At 40.3% G+C, this 22621-nt stretch overlaps 1 protein-coding gene across 1 annotated transcript in view; it reads left to right on the top strand.

Annotated features, from left to right (window-relative positions):
• The first annotated feature begins 874 nt into the window (after positions 1 to 874).
• Positions 875 to 22621, top strand: part of LOC121514450 (A disintegrin and metalloproteinase with thrombospondin motifs 20) — a 138564-nt gene continuing 116817 nt past the window's right edge. Inside the window, exons 1-3 of the mRNA XM_041794557.1 lie at positions 875 to 887; positions 3245 to 3606; positions 11455 to 11623. Of these exons, the coding sequence (XP_041650491.1) occupies positions 875 to 887; positions 3245 to 3606; positions 11455 to 11623 (544 nt within the window). The remainder of the gene's footprint in view (positions 888 to 3244; positions 3607 to 11454; positions 11624 to 22621) is intronic.

Here is a 22621-nt window from a genome sequence, read left to right as displayed (position 1 = left end):
TGATTAAACCTCTACAAATTTCCTGCTGTTACATTTACTTCCAATATCTCAGTAACATGACTAAACTTTAATTTAAGAGGTGTTTGAATAATTATATTTATCCCCCCATTGTGTAAGACATATTTACATTTGCAATATTCCATTTTCCCATGGTTAAAATGATCATACATGTAAATACGTCTCTGGAAGTTCTTAAGATGATCGTGATAAATACACTAAGCTTAAAAGAGTCTATCATTAAAAGTTAAAAGTTACAGTGCTGTGAAAAAGTATTTCCCCTTTTCCAATTTCTTTTTTTGCATGTTTGTCACACTAAAATGCTTAAGACCACCACACAAATTTTAATATTAGACAAAGATAACCTGAGTAAACACTGCTTTTAAATTATGATTTCATTCATTAAGGGGAAAAGCCATCCAAACCTACCCATCCCTGTGTGAAAAGTAATTGCCACCCTTGTTAAATCATTAGGCTACTCCCAGACCTCAAGAAATGACTGAAATAAACCCTGTCTGTCAAAGTGAAGTAGACCAAACAATCTAAAATCATGCCACCATCTAAAGAAATTCAAGAACTGATGGGAAATAAAGTCACTGACATCTATCAGTATGGAAAGGGCTACAAAGCCATTTCCAAGGCTTTAGGACTCCAGCTAACCTTAGTGAGAGCCATTATCCACAAATGGGAAAAACTTTGAACAGTGGCTAACATCCCCAGGAGTGGACAGCCTACCAAAATTACTCCAAGAACACATCTTCGACTCATTCAGGAGGTCCAAAAGAACCCAGAAAAACATCTAAAGACCTGCAGATCTCACTTGACTCAGTTAAGGTCAGTGTTCATGATTCAACAATAAGAATGAGACTGGGCAAAGATGGCTTCTATGGGTGAGATCCAAGGCCAAGCTGCTGCTGACCAAAAAGAACACAAAGACTTGTCTCAAATTTGCTTTAGAAATAAAAAATAATAATTAAAAAAAGGCATACCAACAGTCAAGCGTGGTGTTGTGATGGTCTGCTGCTTCAGGACCTGGATGACTTGTTGAAAACAGATGGAATCATGAATTCTCTCTAACAGAAAATCCTGAAGGAGAAAGACTGGCCATCTGTTCATGACCTCAAGCTCAAGCACACTTGGGCTATGCAGCAGGACAATGATCTGAAACACACCAGCAAGTCCACCTCTAAGTAGCTTAAACAAACCGAAATGAAGGTTTAATACAAGGTTCATACAATTTGAGATGCTGCGGCATGACCTTAAACAGCCCGCTCATGCTCAAAAACCCTTCAATGTGGCTGAATTAAAACATTTCTGTAATAAAGAGTGGGCCAAAATTCCTCCACAGCAATTCCACAGACTCATTGCCAGTTATTACCAATGCTTGCTGTTGTTGCTGCCAAGGGTGGCACAGCCAGTTATCAGGTTGAGGGCGCTATTACTTTTTTTTTTTTTTTTTTTAACGTAGGACCAGGCTCAATGTTTGGATGGATTGTTCTCCCTTAATCGGTTATTTGTAGATAATGTCATTGACAGACATTCATGATCACTTGACTGCAAACAACCTCTCATTGAAATCATCATTTAAAAACTGCATTTTATATTTACGCTGGATATTTTTGTCTAACATTAAAACTTTGCTGAAGTTCTGAAAAACTGCAGTATGGTAGATATAGGGGGAGAATTATTCACTGCGCTTTAGCTTCAGTTCAGTAACAATGACAGGAGGAAACCTCATAGGGTCAAAACTACAGGGTAAATAAAATGGTGAGTAATACTTAATTTTAGCACTTTTTCAAACATATTCATAAAAACTTACCTCACAGACAGGAAAAAAACATGAATAAAAAAAAATGTCTCAGGATAAGCTCTAAGCTAGCTTATTCCTTTACGTCTCTCAAGTGGCTAGCATTCGCCAGCTAGCTAAGAAGAAACCTCATACAGCCTGAAGCATACAACTCTGAATTAAAGGTTTTGTTTCCAGTTTCATTGTAAAAACTGTTTCATAAAGAGTGTTGAAGGGTAACTAAAGTTTAATCAAACCCCTTGTATGACGGAAGAAAACCGGACCCTAAAATATCTTGGTAAGCTAACCTAGCATTGCTGTGAGAAGCTAGGCTAATGTAGCCAATTATTTACAGTATACCCTAAACGATTCTACCTTTACTTAAATAACATAGCTTCAGTGATTAATTCAAAATTGCTCAGTATGGCTTTTGCTGCATGGACAAACGAATATTCTTGTTAAATGAAGGTAAATGGAGCACTTCTGTTGGGTTTGCTAAGCTCACATCAGCTTGTGTATAAACAGATATGGTGCTGCTTCCTGATAAAAGGAGTCTTCGTCAAATATCACCTTTTCTTCCTCTTAAATTGTGATTTCATTGCTTCAGTTCACTTCCCTTTATGCTCTCCTTAAACGTAATGTGTCAGTTCAGCCATTTAATCAGAATTTGGGAGGGGGAGTGAACTTAATCCTTGAATTTGAGATGGTTTTCTTGTTGTGGTCGCTCACATTATAACTGGTGTTTCCAGGCTTTTTCGCACTGCTGCGGCGCTCAGGACAGCCCCATGTGTAGTGGTCGAGGCGCACTCATCATTGGCTCCGGAGCCTATAGGGGCGTTGCTGTGCAGTTGGTGAGTGCTTAGGGTGCACGGGGTGTTCTAGGGATGGCTAAGGGAAAGCGTACTTGGCACTGATCCCTCCTTTCAGTATAGACTGCAGTTTACATTAGGCAGCATTTTTTTGGTTCGGGGGGGATGAATATGTCATAAATAGTTCGCGTTTATAGAGGGGTAGTGGATGCATGTTTAGCAATGCGATGAGGCCAGTGCACTTTGCAAGACTTGCGCTGCAGAGAGCCTCCGCGGATCCCACGACCTGTTGCTGACAAGCCGCGGAGAAGGAGAGGGGAGAGGGGGAGCCGTTCGGGAGAGACGGAGGGTTACTTGCCTTGGAGACGACAGCCGGGGGTTTTTTCGCGGAGGAAATCATGCAGTTTGCAATCTGGCTGGTTGGACTAATGTGTCATCTGTCAGCACTTGTCCGGGACACTCTGCAACACCGATTGCATCCGAAACAAGGTAGTGTTTTGATTTATGAGAACGGTAGCTGAAGGTGATATAAAAGTAATCTGTGATGTTTTAGGTTAGTGATTATCAAGCTGCAGCTGCATGTTTCACATTGACGAATTACCTCTGCTTTGGCTCTGAATCCCAACTTTTCTTCCCCTAACTTTTCTTGCAGAAAGCTTCATCAAGCAGCTGTCATCGTATGAAATCATCACCCCGCTCCGAGTGAATGACTTCGGAGAATCATTCCCACACAAATTGCACTACAGGAGGAGACGGAGAAGTTTAAATGATGACCTGTCCGGTTTACGGGTTCACTACAGGATTGATGCATTTGGGGAACGCTTTCATCTCAATCTGAGCGCACACTCCGACTTCATCGCCCCCTCTTACACAGTGACACACTTGGGAGCGGAACAGAGCAACGCCACGGACTCCCACTTCCATGACCCGAGCGATATGCGCCACTGCTTTTTCCGCGGACACGTCAACTCCAAGAGCGAGTACCCCGCCGTCTTCAGCCTGTGCACTGGCCTTGTGAGTACTGACTTGTCGCTGCCCTTAAAGTCTTTTTTTTTTTAGATCCCTTTAATCAAGCGATGATGACAGGCTTCTGCTGCTTTCTCCCATTCCAACGGATTCCATCCATGCATGTCCCCCATAACCCGCAGCTTAAGTGAAGTGTGCAGGAGTGTAACAAGAGCAAGTGTTATTGGGCTCATGTCACTGTGGAGGAGAGCGTGCAGAGGTGCATCTCGGTGCCTGTGTGGCGTGATGCTGCTCCTGCACGGAGCTGAATGGGCATCATGGGTGGTGGAAAGGTTGGAGAAGCTGAAGCATCCATTCTGCTGAAGTGCTCTTGAGCATGACAGATAGGTTGATGCTCTTTGGCTCACAGTGCTGAGTGTCAGCTGAGGACAGGTTCTCACAGATTCTCCTATACAGATAAATGAGTAATAATACTATAGAGATAACAGCTTATTGATGGGAAATGATGGGAAATTAGGCTCTACAGTAACAAACATTACTTGTCCCATGATCTATGACTCAACAAGCAGGCATATTTATCAATGACTGATAATTTAAACAATTATTAGTCAGTTTTTGCTGCTGCAAGACACCTGAAAATACAAGAGAAACAAGTACAGCCACGGCAGTAATAGATTATTGATCATCAGACATTTTTGCAAACTGATTGATAATTAAGTTGGCGTGATTCACAGTTTTCTGTGAAATTTTGCATGTAGTCATTTGATTAACAATGTTTTGTAGTAGAGAATCAGGTAGGGATGCACATTATTGGATTTTTGCCAATATCCAATATGCCAATATTTACAAAATAGTTTTAGCCGATACCAATATGGATACTGATATTTAAATGTACTTCAGACCCAAAACTTCAGTTCTTTAAACATACAATTTAAAGTGTGAGGATGAACATACTAACACATTTCCATCTTAAAAACACACTTTTAAGTGGATGGAATTATGATTAATAAAGAAAAAGACTTCAGCTGATGTAGGTTTGGCAGTCACACCTAAAACTCCAATAACTTATTTGATTGTATGATAGATTTTTGTAGATAAATATCACTTGTAAATATATGTCAGAAATGTGGAAATATCTTGTGGATTCTGTGTATGTATGTTTGGATTTATTCTCTGCTGGCTCTCAAATGAATTGCGCCTCAGGGATAGTAAACCTTAACCTTAATACCTGCCAATACCGATATACACATGATATCATGCTTTCCTACAATCAGGGATTCAAGACTTTTCACAACGAATGGAAGCCAATAATCACTCATTGGGAGCCAAAATATTGTATGAACACAAAACCCCTGCTTGGCCATTTTGTATGGAACGCTGGTCCACTCTCCCAGTGCCTGATGGCGAGTTTAATTTTCAATTTAGTCTTTTGTAGTTTCATAACATCAGTTTGCCACTACAAGTAGTTTATAAGCGTTTCTGCAAATCCTGAAAAACTCTTGAAGACTTGATTAGATTTCTGTAAAAGGCTTTAAGATGTCTTAAAACATCTTATTTTGAATTCTTAATGAAATCTACACTGAAAATCCACACCTTCTGTAATTTTTTTCATTCTTTGTTTTTTGGTAATCTTCTTGTCACACAAAAACTCATGGCTACACAGGTAGGATGCGCCACATGTAAAGAGGGTAGTCTTCCAAGTGGGTCTAACGCAGGTTCAAATCCAACCTGTGGCTTCTTTCCTGCATGTCATTCTCTGCACCGTCTCCCTGATTTCCTTCATTGTTAATCATCCTGTCCTCTTCAAATGAAGGCAAAGCCCAAAACAATAAACTGAAATAAAATCATAGCATTAATGGTAAAACGCAAAAGGCAGCATGGCAGAATATATATTGCAGCATTTAGTTCCAAATATGCACAATATTTGCAAAAAACAACAACAACAAAAAAAACATTTATAGTTTTTTTTAAATATTTTTGGGATAACTGGAATCAAAACTGTTGAGTTTCATGAACTTGATTTATCCTAGCTTGGTAATTGAAAAGTCTTGAATTTGATTTTTAAAGTTGAGCAGCATTCATGATTTCTTTGCTGCCACTAAACATCTCTTGATCTCTACATAAAAGCAGCAAACATGTTGATATTAGTGGTCAGGTAATCAGTAGCACCATCCGGCATAGTTCAAACTATTTATGAATCACAAACAGAATATTTTCTTTTTCTAGCAGCCTACATATGACGAATCCCTGCTTCTCTTATACCAATTGAGATTGGACTATTTGAACTTGTAGTTAGGATTTTATCTTTATGTTAAACTTTTCAAACACTAAAGAAGTGGTAATTGAAGGAAAATATAAAGTGAATGATTAGTTGAAGCTCCAGACAGATATTATCTCTCAGTCTGAAGCAGCTGTTGCCCCTAACATAACTGTTAGATCTTATGAGGCTGTAATGGAGTTATTGGATGGTGATGACTTTACAACACCAGTATATACCACATAAGGATCCTGATGTCCACGTCGTTTTGTCTGCTGACTCCTGTGTGAGAGAATCTGATAAGTGCTGAAGGGGATGACTTCATGGGTCACATAAGGTTACTGGTCTGGGGGCAGGGGGTTGACCTCAGTCGCGCCAGCCGGATTCTGGCGTGGGCTCTGCATGCTGGGGGTGCTTGGCTGGACACAGGGATGGGATAACCATAGCCTCGACGACAACTCCCCTATCAGTGACATAACCCTTATTTTAGATATGTGCATTGTGTACAGTACCAGCATAGCTTGTCAGACTGGGTATCAGCTGGCTTTTGAATAGTATGTTCATAATGTTTGTGGTGATTGTACTCCATTATGATAAAATAATCATCATATTTTATCACGTTTTTAGAGCTATTTCCATTTAAGTGTTTTTGTCATGTTTGTAAACCGATTTCAGACAGGAGGTATGCTGAGATTGTCAGGGTAATAAGCACATAATTGCCCCTCTGCCCAACTTTGATGTATGACTCGCTTATCCAAACATGTTTGCATCCTTTTTCAGGCAATCTTTGTTGCTTATCCGCATCATCACTCATTGAGAATGACAGGACAATGGAAACAGCACCAGAGGCTATTGGGTCATAAATGTGTCCGTATCTGATCACTGGGGCTTAATGGCCAGGCACATTTCGTTAGGATGAGGTCATTAAGGAATAATTAAGCCCTAAAACAAAGGGGTCATTCTAGAAAAAAAGCAGGTTCCCCTTTGGTCCAGAGTTGCTCAAAGCCATCCCCAGGGGGGAATCGGGGAGGCGGGGTTGAGGAGCTTTTGGCCTTTTCAAAGTGAGCTGTGACGGGCAGAAAAGAGTAGAAAACACTGTGAGGAGGACACAACTGCCAATGAAGGTTGTTTGGGACTTAAGGATTGCTCACAGCGTGGGAAACATTAGTTCCTGAAGGAGCTCGCTGTCTTGGTTCACACACATAATGGAAGTGTGTGGTGAGTCAGCCTGTCCTGAGAAATGATCTTCATTCCAGCACCAAGTGTTGCACCTCTGTGTAAAGATCAAGCTCATGACACCTTTGTGTCCCATTCGACTGTACAGATTGATGGCAACTCTGCGTCACTTCAGCACAACTCAGCACCAAGAAGGTTTCAGAGTGTGCTTTTTGATGCGGTGACCCTGCTTCAAAATGCAGTGTCCTCAGATGTAAGGTCCAGTTCAGCTCCCACTACTGAATGCCAACCTTTGTGTCTGTCCAAACTTTTGCCAGATTTGCCTCAAAGCTAATGCTGGGAAACCCTGAATCTCTGCCCCCTCCACTGACTAAACAGAGTGTTTGTCTGCTCAGTCTCCTGTTAACACCACATAAGAACTTTGAAAGGCTCAACTGTAATCATCTAATTAAAGTTAACTCACCGTAGATAGTGATTTACAAGGCACAGGTAAACATCTACCTGTTGAGACATTGTGTAAATCATTTCATCACAACAATGGCGCTTTTAGTAAAGCTGCAACTTTCTCATATTGGATCAAGTACCTTGATCCTTGTGCAGAAAATATCAGACGAATGTTTCATGACTCACAACCTATTGAAAGAGAAAAGAAACAGAAGGTTGTTGCAGAAAACTGGGTGATCTGTACTTGCTGGAGAGCATTGATACAATGTAATGTATACACTAGAACAGTGATTTTCAAACTTTTTTCACCCAAGACACACCTAAGGTTAAGCCAAAATCTTAAGGCACACCATGCTTAAATCGATACAAAATAATGGGCAGAAATTGGCCATAAGGTGGCAAAAATGGGTTCTAAGTGTCAAAAAGGATGCAAAGTAGATCAAAAGTGGCAAAAAAAGGATTAAAGTTGCTATAAGGTTGTAAAAAGAGGTTAAATGTGATTAAAAGATGGCAAACCATTAGCAAAAGTGAGCGAAAACTGGCAAAAAGGTTGCAAAAATGGGTTAAATGTGGCAAAAAGTTCCAAGAAGGTGGCAAGAATCGGTCAAGTAATAAAAATAAGTGGCAAAAATGCCAAAAAGCACCAAATGGTTTAAGTTGTCAAAATAAGTGGCAAAAAAGGGTAGAAAAAAAATTGTTAACTTGGTTAAAAGTAGCACGAATTAATCATTTCAACAACATTTTTAACCCAATAATAGCTTGCCACACTTTTCAGCTCTTAATGAGGTAACTGTCAGCCAGGATGCTAGCACCAATGCTACTGATCCTACATGCATACACTGATATCATCAATAGATCCCAACTTGGGAGGCCCCATTCTCTTGGGGTTTTCAGGGGTTCAGTCAGATCTGTGGGCAGGCCTGGTTACAGTACTTGCCATAGAGTTGTAGTAATAATGTATTGTCCAAATTCCCACGGCACATTTAGACCTGCCTTAAGGAACACTAGTGTGCCTTGGCACACCATTTGAGAACCACTGCACTAGAATAACCTTTGTAAAGACCTTATCTTCCAGGGTCTCTAACTGCAAGATTATATCTAGATATCTTTTCCCGTCATGCACAAGTTGGAAATCTGCAACTACAGTGAAAAGAGCAAGAATGCCTCTTTGAAGAGTCCTCTCTTTTGTACCATAATAAAGTGGACAAGGGAAGAAGGTGAAGTATTGCTGCTGCCCTTGAAATCAGGTGAATGTTTCAACTCATATGTCCAGTGTGAATCAGGAATGTGACTGGTGAGTATACTATAGCAAGCTACTGCATACTCATTGGGGATCTTGAGGGCCAAAAGCAGGTTGAAGACTGAGCAGTACCCCAGAGGATTTCTCTGCCCACCTGTTTTTCCAGGAGAATCTAGGACAACTGGATGTTTCTTCACCTCCCTACCGTGTTTACTAGTTTACAGCTTCCTGTTTGGTGCTGGCAAGATGGCTTTTTTGGTTGTTGATTGGAGCAACATCATCAACCGTCAGTTTGCAGAAGACCAGACTTTATAGCAACTAGGGATGTCTCGATCAGCATTTTTGTCCTCTGATCCTGATCTGATTTTTTAAAATATTTGAGTATTTACGGATTCCGAGTCCTAATCCGATACTTATGTTTGTGACTGGACACATAAGTGTAGCTTTTTCCTCCCTTACTCTTATTTCTTCAATCACTGTTACCTTAAAATGAAGTGAGGCTTGTTGTTTAGGTAACCAGCATCTTGATCACCTTTTTTCTGACCTTTTTGGCCTTTTTGCTTTCTCAAGGATGTTTATCTTTCCTCTCAAAGTCCACAGTTTGTTGCTTCAGTGTAGCAGCCTTCTTCTCCATCGCAATAGTGAAGTCACCATATTCCGTTGCATGTTTAGTTCAGAGATGTCAGATCAGATTGTGGTATTGAATGCAGCCCTGCTGCTACCACCTCGCAAAACAGTCATGTTACAGATCCTGCAAGTGGCCGTTGGACTGTTTTCAAGCTTGAGGTATTTCCATTACTTCTGGCATTTTGGCCACAGGATTTCTGCTGCTCTGTTGTCTTACTCAGCTTTTACGGCCAGCCACAAATTTTGCTCTGTGTCTGACAGCTGATGTAGATGATCAGCTGGGCTGATCAAGTTGCTGATCTCTGATAAATTACAAAGTGCTTTTATTAGTTTCAATCCGCTACATGTGATAGGGACACCCCTGACTGTAATGCTCAGAACCAAACAAAGCTGCCCTAAAACAGTACAGATAGAGATTTTGTCCATCTAGTACAATCCAATCAATATCAAAGGAGAGCACCCAGGACGTTCACCTGTGTTTTTGAAACTGCTTGAAATGTTGTTTGGCATAAGGCCAGCATAAATGAAAAATACAGCATTTGAGAAATGATTTTCTATGGAAGTGAACCTGAGTAAAGCTTGTAGCATAAGGAATGTAGGTTGTTATTTGCTTTAAATGCCACAATTAGGCTGTCGAAAATGTCTGTACTTCTTTACTTTTGATACTGTCTTTTAAAATGATACCTCTTCAGTTATCTTAAAGATCCTTGTTATTAGAAAGCATTTAATCCTCAATAAAGCTTTTTAACTTCAACCATATTTGAACTGATAGCTGCTATGGGCGGAAGATACTGTGTATGCAGGAGATTGCCTGCAAATTTGTGTCATTCAAAGCAAGAAATTACCTAATTCTGGGATCTTTGGACTTGAATTTGTGTTACAGTGGTGTCAAAGCAGGTAGCTGTATCATTTGACTGTTCCTGTAAGTTTAAAAATCAGTGTACTGTGACAACCCTATGCCACAGTGGGTTTCACTGCACTTGACAATAATGGATAAATGAGTAAGATAAGTTAGTAATCACTTCACCTAGAAAGCATTTGTCCCAGCATGCTTTGTGCCTGGGCACACGCTCTGATACTTGAAATAAGACAGAAATACAAGCTCGTCATTGCACCTACACCTGCTTTTTTTCTGTTAGAGGACATTATTTTTGTTGGCTTGTAATGATATAAAATCACAACAATTCATTCCAATGTATTCTGTTAATATGCTTATTAATCCCTGCATTGCAGAGGCAATTAAATCCCATTTTGCCTTCAAGGAGCTGTAAAAATTGCAATGTTATTGGACAACCTTACAGATAAAGCCTCTGATGTGCAATTGTCACTTTGTGTTGAGTCCCTGTGGTGTTTTCATTAGCATTACACTGCAGAGATGAACATATGTAACACTCAACTCCTGTAGCACTTTCGAGGAAGTATCACCACCCAACTAATCCCTCACTCTTTGAAAGACAGAGAGGAAAAATACACATGAGTTCGTGTGTGTTTCCCATTTCCAATTTGTATGCTGTCCTTTGTCAAACATGCGTCACCTGTGGGGATATGGTTATGGAATAATGTTGCCTTAAAGATAACATTCCAGCGTCCAATATCCTGTTTAAGTGTGCGAGCAAAATTACCATACAAACACCATTGTGCCTCATGGCTGGATGAGCTAAGAAGCTATGTGAAGGACTCAGCTGCCAAATCAATATTAGCATTCCTCTGTCAGCAGCTCTGTCTGTTTATGATGATGTCACTTCTTCCAGTGTCAGTTTGTGAGGCAATATGTAAGCATACTGACCTTACAGCCTGTATAAAGTCATGATTGGTTTAGGGAATCATGAGGGATTATGTGTGCACTGATCAATGTTTTAACGCTTTAAATGTCTTTAGACTTTTCCTTGATTTAAACAGATATCAACACTGAGCTCTTTAAAGATTTTCTCAGACCTGTCTTAGTCTGCATGTTTTTCCATGTGCAACCATCCACCACGGTTTTCCAAAAGCATGGACATAATTTGCACATTTTTCCCCATGGGAAACACATATGAATGCTTTAAGTTAACCAGTTAAACCCTGTAAATAAAAACTAGTCTTGTACAGTGCATTATGCAGTCATGTAAGTGCATGCTTCGTACCAATGACATCTCTTTTTTTTCTCTTCTAGATTGGAACCTTTACAACTGAACATGGTGAATACTTCTTGGAGCCTCTTTTAAATGCTTCAGGAGAGGAACTTGATGAAGAGCACAACAAACCTCATCTTGTCTATCGACACGAGAGGAATAAGAACATCACGAGCACTGACAACAACCCAAAGCCTTGTGCTGCCTCAGGTAATAGACTGCTTAACTGCATCGCAAGTAACCACTGTCTGTCTGACTTTTGCCCACAAACACTTACCTTCTGATGACCTGCATTCAATTTCTGAGCCGTAGCAATAAACCCTGCCTTAAAATGTAAGTTACACTCAGTCAGAATCTCTGGCTTGCAAGATAACCAAAGATTTCTGTTTTGATTAAGGGGTGTTACAGGAAAAATTCTCAACCTAATTAAGGAAAACGCGTTCCAGGACTGCCTGGTGTTTTCACTCATATTTTGCTTCTTCCCAAAGCCTGTGGAGGAGTAATTGCTTTTCACTTGTGATGAAAAGAACTGGAGAGGTTTTCTGCATGGGAGGCTTTTTGTAAGTTCTCCTGATTTCATTAGAATTTTTATGGTTGATGTCTTTGGGTGGTGGAGAGGCCCTCGAGAAGAAGTGGGATGACCGAGTAGAGTTCACCAACGATGAAGGGCCTCAGAGCCCTCATTGCATGGATCTCCGTGGGCGGCCTTTGTAGCGCGATGCAATAAATCTTTTATGTGGAGACTGCTTGATTTGCTTGTTGTCTGAACCCGCCCTTTGTCGCCTGGTGGTGGCTATTGTTAGCAGCGGTGGTTTAAAGAACTTGGACTGACCTGATGGGCCTGGCCAATACCTCCTTAATATCCTTTGTCCTTTCATTCTTTCGTTCTGTGTGTGGTAAACAGAGGCCGAGAAATCTGGAGCCCCCACTCTGAGACTCTTTTAAACACACTCTTCCTGAAGGACTGGTTGGGTGAAAGCTTGGTGAATGATCCCTGACTTCTGACATTTTAGGAATATCTATTGTCATCCAGAGTAGTGCCGATACCAGTATGAGTAGGAGTTATGCCCACCATGCCCCATATCACATTACACAGTGCAAGATACAGGTACTACCCAGTTGTCTCCTGTTTTTTTTTTAAGATTTATTAATGTTTTGATCCTCTATTTGAATGCGACAGTGGATAGAGTAGGGATTTGAGCAGAGAGAGCGGGAACAATAGAGCCACAGGTCAAACTTGAACCGGGTCCACCAGTTTGGAGGATGATAGTAGAGGTTCTATAAAGAATATTCACCCCCTTGGATGTTTTACCCTTTTATTGTTTTTATAAATCAGTTTTGGTCAATATAATTTGACTTTCTGGACAAAAGAAAACGGTGTGTACATCTGGACACTGCAAATTTACTCCATTCTTTCTAACGAAACTGCTCAAGCTCTGTCAGGTTGCATGGGGATTGGGCATGAACAGCCCTTTTCAAGTTCAGCCAAAAATTCTCTATTGGATTGAGATCTGGGCTTTGACCTGGCCTCTCCAGAACATTCACCTTGTTCTCTTTAAACCTTTTCTGTGTAGCTTTTGCTGTATGCTTTAGGTCGTTGTCTTGTTGGAAAATAAATCTTCCCCCAAGCCATAGTTCTCTTGCAGACTGAAAAGACTACCTTTCAGGATTTTTCCTTTATTTTGCTGCATTCATTTTACCTTCTACCTTTATAAGCCTTCCAGGGCCAGCTGCTGAGAAGCATCCCAACAGCATGATGCTGTCACCGCCATGCTTATGGGGCAAAACCTTGCTGTTAGTCCATCATCAGGGTCAAATATATTAATATTAATATATTAATATTTAAATATTTCAGTCCTGCTTAAATTTGCAGGATTTTTTTTGTGGAAGGCTGTCCTGAAAATTTGGCATTTTTGTTCCCCTCTCATCCAGCTTTTGTCTTACTTTTTGTCTTCATGTTCATACCCCTGGAATCTTGTTTTAACATAGGGATTGAAATTTTATGTTATTGTGGATTGTATGTATAGTGATTCACAGAAGAGTTTTCAACATTGGTTCCTTCAGATAGAACATATGGATGCAGATATACTGTATCTATTATTATAACAAGGATTTAGGTCCATAAAAACAACGGGAGTCTCCATGAGAAATAATTAAAATGGGAAGGGGCCAGGAGATGGCCTTTAAATATGGAAGAAAACAGACAAAAATGGGTGTTTTGGCAGACATGGTATCAGCACCGTTCATTAACAGCAAAAATTCCAGTTAAAGGACCGATCCAATATGAATGAACAAGCCCCCACAAAAATCCATTGGATCTAGGGAAATTAAGCTTTGAGATGGATGAAGTACAACTGTTTGGGCTGAGCAGACATTTTTCTATTAGTCATATTAGTGTTTTTAGCCCACTAGATATTGTGTTTATCTCCTTACTGCACCAGAATTGAAGGGGTACTCTGTATCACCCAAAATTTATGTCAAGACAGTGCTGGAGCTGGCAGTTGGATGGAAAAATATTTTTTGATCACCTCAGTTGTCACCATTGTTATTGCTAATGTCTTAGCCAGTTATATCCTGTTTTCCCCAACTGTTACCTTATATACATCATTTTGAGGTTATATTTAACATAAAGCAGGAGATAATAGAAGTACGCTTGTAGAGATGAGACACCTACAGACACTCATCAAAGGGTAGGACGTAAACAATGAGCAACAGCATTAAAAGAGCCGGAGCCTAAGGATGGACTGTTAGGTGTCCCAGGTTTCAGCTTTATCAGATAGGCCCCTCTCCAGATGCGGCGATAAATGGGCTCTTTGAAGGCCGTACTGAGCCAAGACTAACAGGCTTGTCCTGTCTTTTTATGGGAAGGAGTGCAGTACATGCTGCCACGAGCAGGTTACATATAAACACTGGCTTGGCGAGTGTTGTTCTGCTTGCAAAATACTCACAGTGGCTGCTTCTGGTATTGGATTGGACATTTGCCTCATGTAGCTCCCTGTACCTCTTCTTATGAATCTTGTCTGTCTTTTTATTTGCCTATTCCACTGATTTAGTGTCTGAATATTCAACAGAAGTGAAGGTAGAGATAGAAAAAGGATCCAAAACTTAGCAGCGTCTAATATATTGGTTGTGAATGTATTAGACATTCTAGATCTTTAAAGGACAGTTGGTAGTTTGTGTAGTAAAAAAATGTTTTATTTTGGTAGAATTAGATTGAATTGAGAGTTCAGGTGAATAGCCAGTGCTTATCAGTGTTTCTAGATAGTGGATAATAGAAACTGTAACAGGTTAGTTTACATGTTTTACAGGAGAATACAGACACTGTAAGATAAGCTATAAAGCTGCTGGTTATAGTTTTGGTTACATTGCCAAAAGTGTGCAAATTTGTTATCATTCACACAACACAATATATATACTACAGTACAATCCGATACAACACGTTACAATATGATGTTGTACTATACTGTATGATAAAAGCCAACATTGTGTGACAAAATGAGAAGCCAGGGTTTCCCACATTGTTCGTCATTGGATTTGCTGCAGCTTCTTGCTGGCTAATATCATCCTGTACTTCTGTGCTTTATGATAATGGTTGTGATACATTCCTCAGCAACAATTAGCCTTCAACACTGAGCCCACCTGCCATTATTATAGAATACCAAGTGAAACATTTCAAAAGGCAAGTGAAGTTATTTTAGTGTCTTTATACGACCTACTGTTGATGAATACGGTCAAAACAGCAGAAATAAGAAATTAAACACACAGAAGGAGGCAGGGCAGAATGGCAGTCTCTATCACCCAAGTACAGCGTCTTTCTGTAGGGAAACACTGGATTCACTATGATACAGTACAGAACAATGTGATAGGATTTGATACAATACAATACAATACATTATAATATTATATTAAATTATGTCATACTAAACCACAACGTGAGTTTATAAAACATTCAATAGTACACAATACAATTGAATGTTTTATAAACTCATAAGATCTTATAGGATGTGATGCAATAGGATATGATACAATACATTCTTATATGGTCCAATAAGATCTTATGCGTTATAATGTTATATGATCTCGTACAATCTCATAAGATTTTACAGGATATGATGCCAGAGGGAATAAGATACAATAGATACGGTACAATGTTATATCATCTTATAAGACATGCTGGGATAGGATGCATTATAATATGATATGATCTTATAAGGTCTTACACTATACAACACAATCTTATTCGATCTTGTAAGATCGTATATGTAACAATATTATATGATCTTGTAAGATCTCACAAGATCTTACAGGATATGTTGCGATAGGATACAGTAGGATACGATGTGATAACAATCTCGTAAGATGTTACACAATACATGATCCCATGAGATCTTATACAGCGCAGTCTTATCAGATCTTACATGATACAATATGATATGATATGATAGATATGATGATATTATGCAATATGTAATTAAATTGTCATTTGATTGCCCCCTTAGGTAAAATTCTCTCAGGATTCAGTGCTGTACACACTTTGTTTCCTCTACAGTCAAATTAATAAATAAAACTCTAGAAACACAAATCTTCATCTAAAATTAAACTCCAGTGTAAGCCAAAAACAATCAGACCAGAAAAACTCAGTAGCTCTGAGTTAGTAATGTCTGCTAAGTTCTTAACCCTTTACCTCTTAAAAGATTGTAACCTTTCTAAAACTATGATTTATTAGGGCTGAGGTATTTCACTGCATTTGATTTGGCCATACCCCTTTGGTTACTTGTAAGGGTTAACGGAGGCGATGCTTTGACAGTTAATATTTTAGGCTTTGTACATATCTGTATTCAATTAAACTCTTTAAAGTTAACTGATTTATTGCAAGTAAAGAAAGAAAAGTTTCTGATTTATCTTATAACATAAATGATGGACTTAGAAAGATGTGCTGTTAGCAGGGGGCAGATTCCTTTCCCAGTGTCTCCCCTTTTTTTTTGGAGCTATAAAAGCACCCAGGGTCAGTCATCCTAGGTGCTTTCTCTTGTCTTAAATCAAAAATGGGAGCTGGGGTTGGTTTGTTGAGAATTTTTTAAGGTTTGAAGCTATAAACGTCCACTACCTCACTTGGTCTGAACATATGAAATGGGCCTTAAATCTGCAACCCAGGTAGCGTATTCTCTCTGCAGAGGCATTGTTTTGCAAAACATACTCAGTGCAGCGATTATTTTGCTTCATGTCTTTCTGTGCCACAAAGAAAACATCTTTTTGAAACCAACAGAGATGAAACAAGCTGCTTTTTATCAAGCAGACCTCCAGGAAACAAAATGTGTATCAGAAGAGAGATACCTCTGCTGAGATAAGCTTTTCCCTCCTTTATACTCTACTTCTCCCTCGTCTGTGTTACAGACAGTGCCAGAACAACAACGGGGACTCTTGAATCTGTTCAGGCTGCAAGAGTTTCCAAAGTTTGTTCAACTCCTGCACACCTCTTTAAAAATGTGTTGAAAGGAGAGGAAGGCGATGTTTCCATATGGTTTAAAGATGAACGTAGGGCTTGTCATCGCTGGCACATACAAATACTTGATTTTTTCCTAAATATTCTTCCACTACCTGTGAAGTGTCAGGAATAAGAGTGCAACCATAAGGGCTTTTAAAGTGTTACCTTGATGGAGGATGATGTTTTGTTATTTCAGCAGTCATGACATGGCTATATACCTGTCTTCAGCTGCTTTTCTTCACTCTGTGTGTTCATGCCCTGCTGACACCTTATGCCTTCTTCTGATGAATTGATTTTAGTTTAATATGCTTTTTAAAAGCATAGTATTAGAAATATAATAGTGAATTTAAGAGACAGACTGAATGCACTGTGAAATGTGGTCTCAAAGACTGATTATGCTTGCATGTTTTCAGTCTTCTGCCCGTGTCAGTCAACCTGGGTGGCTTCCCTGCTGTTGAGAATACCTAGGTTGCTGTTGAGTGGTTGATTAGCGTTTTAAAGTCACAGAGTGCATTGTTGTGTTTCGTTCTGGCTTTTAAAGGCCTCTAGGAAAGACGCTGACTGTGCTTGGATCACAACAATGCCCCGACCTTTAATGATACATTCTATGGGGTATCTGTCTCTGAGCTTGCATGTGAATCTCTGCGTCGACCTTCGATGGAGATAGCTACAAACATGAGGGCGGCTGCAGATAGGGGCAGATTCTTCTCTTGGTCTCTGTCCTATGCTTTCTAAAAATCCATGTAAAGATAAGCAAGAAGACACACAGGAAAAAGAGCTGTGCAGTATCTGTTTCTCACATTTGCTGGCTGCACTTCAAAATCCGTGGGGTGTCACTTTTTGTCTGCACTGGAAACAATGAATCCAATGCAGAGAGATTGACAGCAAACATTACCAGCTGTAAACCCAAACAACAATGCACCAGAGTTGGCTTGCAAGTGTTTCACCCAGTGTCTTGATGGCTGTGTGGACAGCAGGGACTTCAAAGTGACAGGCTTTGATGTGGCAGTACTTGGCACCCATGGCATCTGTGCCCCCTGACCCTCAACACAATCATTGTATAGGATTCCCCCCTCAGTGCCCACTGTGTATACATGGTAGTTCAAATGCTAGCATCAGGTTTTTGGTCAATGGGTTCATTTACATGGAAAAACTGCCCTCCCCCGCCTGGGGTTTGAACTAGCCGACTTGAATCGCTGCCCGCTCTCCCTTTGCGCTTTCATGTATGTGAATGGAAGCACTTGTTGATTGTGACCTCACTTCCCTCTTTGTTTGGAGTCACTCACTGGACGGGTGGATGTGACCTTGAGTTTTTTCCACTCCTAGAGGTGCGTGGTTACTGGGCTTGCTGGCTGGTTTCCTGGTCCTCAGTTGGAGCTGTGTGTGCATGAAGCTCTTTGTCTTCCTCTTAACTCTGGCTCTTGACAGGGGTCAGGAAAGGTGGCCGGCCAGAGTGTGATGGACTGGTGCTGATCACTAAAACAACCTCTCTCACCTTTAGGGTTTGACTTTGGGGCTGATGGCTCCAGAAGGCTGAGTTTTGCTCTACCCCCTGGGCAGACTGACCCTCCCCACCAGGAAGTAGCTTTTGTTGCTGGGGAAAAAAGGTTGCTTTGGGCCTTTTGCTTGCGTGTATAGATAAGGTTTACTTGCAAGTGCGTGTTTGCATCTATCAGGAGTGCATGTCATCCCTCTTGAACAAGGTGCCCATCTGAAAATTGGGAATTGCTGACTAAGCAGCGCAGAGGGAAAGAAAAAAGGAGCTCCTTTCTTTATGGGTTTGAGCAGTCCCGGCCTGCGCTGCTTGTGCCTGTCGGCTCTGCTGCAGAGCTTGGCAGAGGCCCCAGACTTTTTCCCAAACTCCCACTGCCTGCCTTTCTTCTTTACACCTGCTCCTTTACAGAAGCATTCTCACCCAATGCCTACTGGCCTACAAAGAGTTTCTTTTGTTTAGAGGCCAACATAATAATGTCAATGATCAATGTCTCAATTGTCAATTGACAATATGCTTTGTAATGCATTTACTGCCGTGCTGTTAAGTTTTCCCTTCAGACATGAAGCCTCATCCCATCATTTCCTCTCTGTTCACTACAACACCTGATAAGTAGTGCAAGCAGCTAATAATATGGTCCAATCCATCCACTGTCATCTGATTTTAAGACAACAGACACTGCGGACAGAGCAGGGCAGGACTGGGCAGCTACAGACCGTCTATAACTTTAATAGCTGCCATGTGTCGGCCTGCCCCAGGGCCTCAGCCCCATTGAACCCAATGTGTTGTGTTGTCTCAGGAGTTCCCGTGACAGATTCCAGCTGGGGCTATTTTCTGCCACTGTGCACTGTCTGGGCATTCTTAACAGATGGGGACTGATTGGAACGGTTGAAGCAACTTGAGTGACAGTGACTTACTGTGTGGTGGCTTGGGTGACAGTCAGAGGTGAGAGGGGGTGACAGGTGAGAGACAGTTTCCCACTGAGATGGACCAAGGAGACAGTGCTGAGAGCTGGCTGGGCAGCCATTAGTGTCATCGCCTGTGACTCTAGCTGTGTGTCCTGTTAGAGGCCAGACGGCAGCCCAAACTGCAGATCTGCTTTGTTTATGTCAGAGCAAAACTGTTTTAATTCTGGATTTTAAAATGTAGGAGAAGTAGTTGTTTCTTCCATTAACCAGCTGAGACCTGAGCTTTTGTTTGGAATGCATTTTAATTTGCTCTGCTTATTTTGGATAAGTAGAACCTAGTAAGTTTAAAAGCTCCACACAAATTTCCAGACAAATTCCCCCAAACATCCAAACCTCAAAATTTCCATGAAAATACTTGAAAATTTCCCTCCAGTTTCCCCAAAATTCAAACAAATGCCCTGAAATTTCCACGAAAATTCTTGAAAATTTCAAAGGATCCCATTCCCAATCAAATTCTGCAATTTACAAATACATTTCCGAAATTTCCATGAAAATACAAAAAAAGAAAAAAAAAATCAAAGCAGATTGCCTTGGACCCAATCAAATCAAATTTGCAAAAATTACAAATACATTTCACAAATTTCCATGTAAATGCCTAAGAGGTTCCAGACAAATCCCCCCAAACATGTAAATGTCAGAAATTCCAGTGAAATGCCCAAAAATTCCCAAAACATATTTCCCCTAAAACTTCCAGTGAAGCTCACCAAAATAGACAAACACATCCTCGAAATTTCCATCAAAATACTTTAAAATTCCAAAGGCCACCTTCCATGCTAAATGAAAGAGAAGTAGTAGAGCCGATCCTACGATAAAACAGATTAAGCAGATCGCCAGTACATTCTATTTCGTCACGATCTGAGATCGTCCAGAATGTTATGTCCTCATATGTGCATGCAGGGTCCTATGAGGTTAAATGTGTTAACTTATCAACCTCCAAGGTTTTATTCTAAATCAATCTATTTTCCTCTATATAGCATGATTCATTCAGGACCAAATTGCCGTGATACTGAGCATGTCAAAGCTGTCAAAATTTAAATATTTAACATTATTTGATAAAATGATACCAGTGTTAGTACTTTGATTGATACCATTGAAAAGTACCTCTTCTATTAGACTTCTACTATTCAGTCATATTTTCACCAAATGCTGCAGGAAATGAGAGAAAAAGGGGACTGTCAAAGTTGCATGATAAAGTTGGTTATGTTTCAGTACCAAAGCATTGCCAATGCGTTTGTACAATATCAAGAAACTACTACTACATTCTGGCATCATGATAACCTTAGTCTAGATTATTTAGCCTTTTTTTATTTTTCAAAATGAACAAATATAAAGCCACCAAGCACTTGGCAATAGTGGCGAGGGAGAACTTCTGTCTTACAGGCAGAATCGTCAAGCAGAAACAGACGCACTGGTAGACAACTGCTATGATCTAATGGTCAGAGTAACCGCTCTACATTTTCGGTTTCAATTTTCTTTTCTCTCCACAGCCGTATTCATGATTGTCAGTTCTATATGTGAGAAGTTTTCAATACTGGGGTCTCAAAGGATGGCTTTAGAGTAGTTTTGTTCACTTCTTAATAAGGGCTCATGAAAGTCTGGAGACATTGTTACAAAAAAGTGTGTTCTTGGAGATAAAGCTGTTCCCAGAAGTTTGTGAGCACAGACAGAAATGATGGTAAAAACCACTTAAATGAGATCAAAGTTGTAGTTAACTAGAGTTTGTTTTAGTGCATTTCTTAATGTTCCTATTAGACTCAGACAGAGTTATGTTAATTGTTGACTTTATGATGCTGTGGTTTTCAGAACCCTCTCACCTTGGATCTTCTGAACTGCACACCTTCACATGAAACAGACACATAAAGTGTTCCATAATGAAGATTAGAAATAAGGATCCATTACCAGAAAAGTACAGAATACCACTGGTAGTGAAGAATCACACCATCTTCTCTAACATACATGCTTATCCATTATTTTTGTCCTTGTGTTTATGCTTGGATGACTGGTACTAGTATCGTCAGTCATCCAGCAATCACTGAATCTATAAGTAGAGTTTCATCAAACTCGATGGTAGGAAACTCTCAGTTTGGGTCTGACCAAAGTAAACACTCCAGGCCTCTTTCCATCATTAGGATCTCAGATCCATAAGTAGTGTTTTGTCTCCTGCTACTCCAAACACATTCTTCAGCTGACCACCATGCTGTCTCTAGCATGTCTCTGGCTGAACTCAAAATAACAACCAGGAGCACTGTAAGTGTAAAAGCCCCACCGTCTTCCAATGAGGTCAAAAGCCGTGCCACTTAACTCTGAAAGCCTTCTTCAGCAACAACAATTAGCTGCCTTTGCTTCTCTCCGTCTAGCCACAGAATTGCACTTAATTGTGCCTCTGTCTGCAGGAGTGTGAACATTTTTACCCTCTTCAGTTCAACTTCAGTAACCAGAGTGTCTGACCTTTTATAGAACTGAGGCACTACCTATACTCACTGTAAGGTATACTGTCTATTTAATTGGCACCCGGGGAACTAGGCGCTTTGACTCACAGCAGGCCATTGTAAAAGAATGTTAATTAGTTCAACAATGAGTGTGTGTTCCCCATTGTTGGGCTCTTGGCATTGATACTTTTGACAGAGAGCTGAAGGAGAGTCAAAGAGCAACTCTTTGATCTAGAGTGAAATCTCAATGAGATCCATTTGGACTGGCTGGATGTTCATGAATGGACTCAAACAGAGACAGCAGATACAGTCATTGACATACCAGATGGGTATGAAGGGAGGTAAACCAAAGTATGAACTTGGCAATAGCGCTTGTGTTTTTGGGCATTTTTGACACTGAACTTATCTGTTCTGTGTTTTTGTGAAAGACATACCATCCTTATAGAAGTATGCACCCCCTTGGATGTTTTACCCTTTTATTAATTTTATAAATCAGTCATGGTCAGTATAATTTGACTTTTCTGACAAAAAAATGATGAAAAAACCCTCTTTAATGTCAAAGGAAAAATAGATTTCTACAAAGTAATGTCAATTAAATCAAAACACTCAATGTTAAATCAGTGATTGCACAAATATCCCCCGTTCAAGTCAGTGTTTGGTAGATGCAACTTTGGCCGCAATCACAGCACTAAGTCTCAATCAGGCTTGCACACCTGGACACTGCAAATTATCTCCATTCTTCTCTGCAAACCTGCTCAAACTCTGCCAGGTTGCACGGGGATCAGGCATGAACAACCTTTTTCAAGTCCAGCCACAAATTCTTCATTCGGTTGA

This window comes from Cheilinus undulatus, linkage group 9 (genome assembly GCF_018320785.1).
Source record: "Cheilinus undulatus linkage group 9, ASM1832078v1, whole genome shotgun sequence".
NCBI classification, from domain to species: domain Eukaryota; kingdom Metazoa; phylum Chordata; class Actinopteri; order Labriformes; family Labridae; genus Cheilinus; species Cheilinus undulatus.
Note: the sequence above shows the minus strand (reverse complement) of the source record. Positions and strands in the feature narration are given on the sequence as shown.